The 4262-nt window shown below is 64.0% G+C and overlaps 1 protein-coding gene across 3 annotated transcripts in view; it reads left to right on the top strand.

Moving 5' to 3' along the window:
- The window catches only part of Vav2 (vav guanine nucleotide exchange factor 2), a 126484-nt gene that overhangs the window by 106672 nt on the left and 15550 nt on the right, over positions 1 to 4262 (top strand). For all 3 annotated transcript variants that reach the window (XM_023700412.1, XM_004640409.2, XM_023700410.1), the window contains exons 13-15: positions 1223 to 1308; positions 1738 to 1870; positions 3279 to 3388. In XM_023700412.1, coding sequence (XP_023556180.1) covers positions 1223 to 1308; positions 1738 to 1870; positions 3279 to 3388 — 329 coding nt within the window. The remainder of the gene's footprint in view (positions 1 to 1222; positions 1309 to 1737; positions 1871 to 3278; positions 3389 to 4262) is intronic.

Here is a 4262-nt window from a genome sequence, read left to right as displayed (position 1 = left end):
GCAGGGACAGTGGGTGGGACGTGGCTGCAGGGACAGTGGGCAGGACGTGGCGGCAAGGACAGTGGGCGAGACGTGGCTGCAGGGACAGTGGGCGGGACACGGCTCTGTTTTCCCCTCCCCTGGGGTCTCCATCGTGCAGTTTTATGTCCAGTCTCCACACCACTGACATCCCGGGCGATGGGCCTGTGCTGGACAGCACCTGAGTCCCGACAGGCACCAGCAGTGTCTGGTCACGGCCAGCTGCCCCTCAGGTGGCAGGGTGGTCTGCCTGAGAACACTCCTTCTGTCATGGACATTTCCACTTGCTGGGGGATTTCACCTCACAAGCATGGGAGCGGACATGCGGACGCCAAGCCAGCCGTAAGCCTGGGGCCTGCAGGTGTAGGAGGAGCCTGGCCCTCTGCGCCCTGCCACGCGGGGACAGCGTCCTGCTGTGTCACCAACGAAGGAACAGAAAGTAGTTGCTGAGCGGTGTGGCTCCTGCCCATGCATGTAGAACTGTCCGTCTTGTTAGCGCCCACCAGGGCCCAGGCGTGGAGGCTCCCGCCGGGATCCTGACACAGTGGCTGCTGACCTTCCCCTGACACAAGGAGGATGGTGACGGTCTCACGTGTGCGAGCCCCCGCTGTTAGACGAGAGCAGGACATATGCCGGTGGCACCGGCGCCCCCACGATCAGCCCCCTCTGCCCTGGCGTTGGTGCTTCTCTGTGCTCAAGGGCTCGGGCTGAGACCTGGCACCCCGAGCAGGTGTCACGGGGGAACCTGGGGAGTGACGGACAGCTCCGGCTCATCAGGCTCTGCTGGGGGGCTGCACCGAGGTTATCGTGAGAGGCATTTCCGGGGAGAGCAGCTGCGGGCACATCCTGCCCGGCTGGGGCTTTGGTCTCGAGCCCTCCTCGGGGGTGCCATCCGTGGCCACCCCGATAAGGGTAGCTTTCTCCTCGCTTTGCTTTCCGGGGGCCTGGCATCTGGCTCTTCCTACCAGGCCCTACTCAGGCTCCATACAGCCATGTCTGTGACTGTGACCGGGACCTTCAGGTGGTCTTTGTGCCCTTGTGGGGCCATCTGGGGAGGAGGCAGCGGCCTGAGGCCCCGTTCCTGCCCCCCAGCTGCGCCCTCACCCTCAGCACGGCCTGGCGCTGTTGGGTGCCTGTCACCAATCTGTGCCTGGGGCACGTGGCCGCCTGCCCTGCTGCTAATGGCGTTTCCTGCCTTCCCCAGCAAGTGAAACTGGAGGAGTTTGGGAGGCCAAAGATCGACGGCGAGTTGAAGGTCCGGTCCATTGTCAACCACACCAAACAGGACAGGTGAGCCGTGGGTGCGGGCCCGGGTATCCCTGGTGACAGGGCCTTTCCACGGAAGGAGTGGCCAGCCCGGCTCTGCGCTGCCTAAGTGAGCATGGGTGAGCCGGGCAGAGGGCCCTGGACCACGGGCTGCCCTCCGCGGTGGGCCCTGCCCGGACGGCCTTTCTGCCTCGTGGCCGCCAGGTGCGGGCAGCAGGAGCTGGGAGCATGGCGCTGGCACGCTGCCCACATGCCCAGCGCCCTCAGGCGCACCCGCTGTGTGCCGGGGCGGGGTCACAGCAGACTCAGGTCCTGCCCTCTGGGGACTCCCCAGAGTCTCGCAGAGACAGCCATGTAAGCTGGCCTGGTCTTCGGGGTGAGCCAGAGCAGGGTGGGGCGAGTCCCCGAGAGGGGGCCGTGTGGTGCTGACAGCCCCGCGTGCTGTCCGGCCAGGTACCTGTTCCTGTTTGACAAGGTGGTCATCGTGTGCAAGAGGAAGGGCTACAGCTACGAGCTGAAGGAGGTCATCGAGCTGCTCTTCCACAAGATGACTGATGACCCCACGCACAACAAGGACATCAAGAAGGTAGGTGTGCTGTGGGGCGCACCAGGCACGGGCAGCGCAGCCACCTAGGTGCCTCGCGGGCCGCCTGGGTCAGTGGAGGCCGGCGGGAAGACTCTTCGCTCGGGCTGCTGTAGGGGTTCCAGCAGCAGGAGTCACGTACGTCAGGACCCCGGCTCCCCAGGGCACAGGTGACGCGATCCCGACTGGCCTCGTGCCTGGCCATGGGATCTTCCCTGCCTCACCCGCACTCCCACTGCCTGCTGCAGGCCGGGGCCCCCGCGGTGGGACGAGCTGGGCGTGGGGGGCGGGGTGGGGCTGCTGTGTCGGCACTGAGCCCTCCTGCTCCCGTGACTTGTGTGCAGGGCACTAGCACACTGTGCCCCGTGGGCGGGAGCCCGGCTCCTGGATACCGCTGCCTTGGCCTCAGCGGACAGACGGGAGCAGACCCGTGTGCGCAGGTGCTTCCCACACCTGCTGTCCCCACCAAGCAGCTGGGGCCCTAGAGGTGATCTGAGATCACGCCCCAAGCTCAGGGGTCCCCTGAGCTGGGGCACGTGGCAGGGGCTGTGTGCTGTCTGCCCCGGGCTGCTCTGTCCCCATAGGCTAGCCAAACCTCTCGGTGACTGTCGCCCCTTTCCCTCCCTCTCCTTATGCTTTCCTAGTCTCATGGGAAAATGGTAAGCACCCCGCAGCCCCCACCCCCACCCCAGCTCACTGACTGGCCCGGCCCTGGGCATTGAGCTGGGTCTTCCTCCACCTAGAAAGTTGTGTTTCCTTTTGCTGTCCATCAGAGGAGTGTGTTTTAGCAGGGGATTGAGGAAGTGGGAGTTGAGGCCAGTTCCTGACAGACAGATTCCTGGACACACTGGCTGAGCCGCGACCTTTGAGGGGGTCAGGTCTTGCTAGCAGGCAGGTCCTTGGCATGCACCCCGCGTCACACACACATGCACATACGTGTACACACTCAGCAGAGCGTCCTTGCACACAGGCCTGGCGTGGTGCACGTGAGCGCTGTGTGTACGCGGGTATACATGCACGTGCCCGAGAGCCCTGCGCGCAGCCCAGTACACCTGCACATGCACACACGCATGTGCACACATACGAGCATGCGTGTGCCCAGACACTGTTGGAGTGCCTACGCATGCATGTGCATTCACGTGTGAATGTGTGTGTGTGTCTGGGCCAGGACAGCATATGCACGCTCAGACATGAGCTAGAACACACGCACACACTCCTGCAGAGGAGCCCCAGACCCACGTGTGGCACGTCCCGCAGGCACACATGCACACTACGGTCACACATGCACGCTTGGGTGAGGACATGTGTGCGTGGCTACGCGGCCACACACCGCCCCGCCCCGCAGGAGCACAGGGACGCACACGGGTGCGTGAGCACATGCGTGCTGGCTGCAGACCCCCTGTCCCCGCAGTGGTCCTACGGCTTCTACCTGATCCACCTGCAAGGCAAGCAGGGCTTCCAGTTCTTCTGCAAGACGGAGGACATGAAGCGGCGGTGGATGGAGCAGTTCGAGATGGCCATGTGAGCGGGGCTCTGGGGCGGGCGGGTGCAGGGGCAGCGGAGGGCCCTGGCTCTTCTCGGGGACCCTCCTGGGGAGGGTGGCTCCGCAGCCTGGGCACTGAGCTGCTGAGCATGTCTGCTGCCCCTGCCATCCCAGGCAGGCTTGGCTGTGTGGTTGATGTCCCCACCCCCAGCTCTGCTTTGCCCTCCTGAAGGGACAGACTGGGCTGTGGCAGTGGATCTGTGGGCCCAGAGGGCGTGGCATGTGTTCAGAAGCCTGGCACTGGCCAGGAGAGCGGGGCAGGAAGCTGCCGAGAGGGCTTGGGGCTCCGGGCGTGGCCGCCCTCGGGGCCACTGTGCTGCTGCTTGTCAGGGCTTCTCTACTGAGCTACCCGGGTGCTGCTGCTGCTGGAGAGAGTGAGGGGATTTCTTGGGCCTGGTGGACCAGGGTGGTGGGGAGTCGTGGGCACCTCCTCTTTTGCCTGTAAGTGTCTGGGGTGGAAACTTCCTCCCAGCATGCTCTTGGGAACAACCTCACATATCCTGGAAGTTGAAAGGAGGCCGTGGTACCCAGCCCTCCCCACGGGGGCTGTATCCCCATCGGACAGTGCCCTGCTCTGCGCCCGCCTCTCTGTCTGGCCTCCTTACTGTCTGGTGGGGCAGGAAGAGGCTGAGATTTGGTTCGTGTCTCCTGAGTGCCCAAGGTCCCACCCTGAACTGAGTCCTGCTGTCCAGGCTTTAGAATATTGACCTTTCATGCAGTGAAGGATGCTGGTGTCAGGTCAGGTGTCCCCATACTGCCCGTGTCCGAGCTGTGGGTAGTATAAACCCGGTGTGAGCTGTGACACAGAGACCTGTCACCAGGTGCAGATCAAACATGAGTTTTTTTTCTTTT

This window comes from Octodon degus, unplaced genomic scaffold (assembly GCF_000260255.1).
Source record: "Octodon degus isolate 3935 unplaced genomic scaffold, OctDeg1.0 scaffold00123, whole genome shotgun sequence".
NCBI lineage: Eukaryota > Metazoa > Chordata > Mammalia > Rodentia > Octodontidae > Octodon > Octodon degus.
The sequence above is the reverse complement of the archived record's forward strand: the minus strand, read 5'-3'. Positions and strand labels throughout refer to the sequence as shown.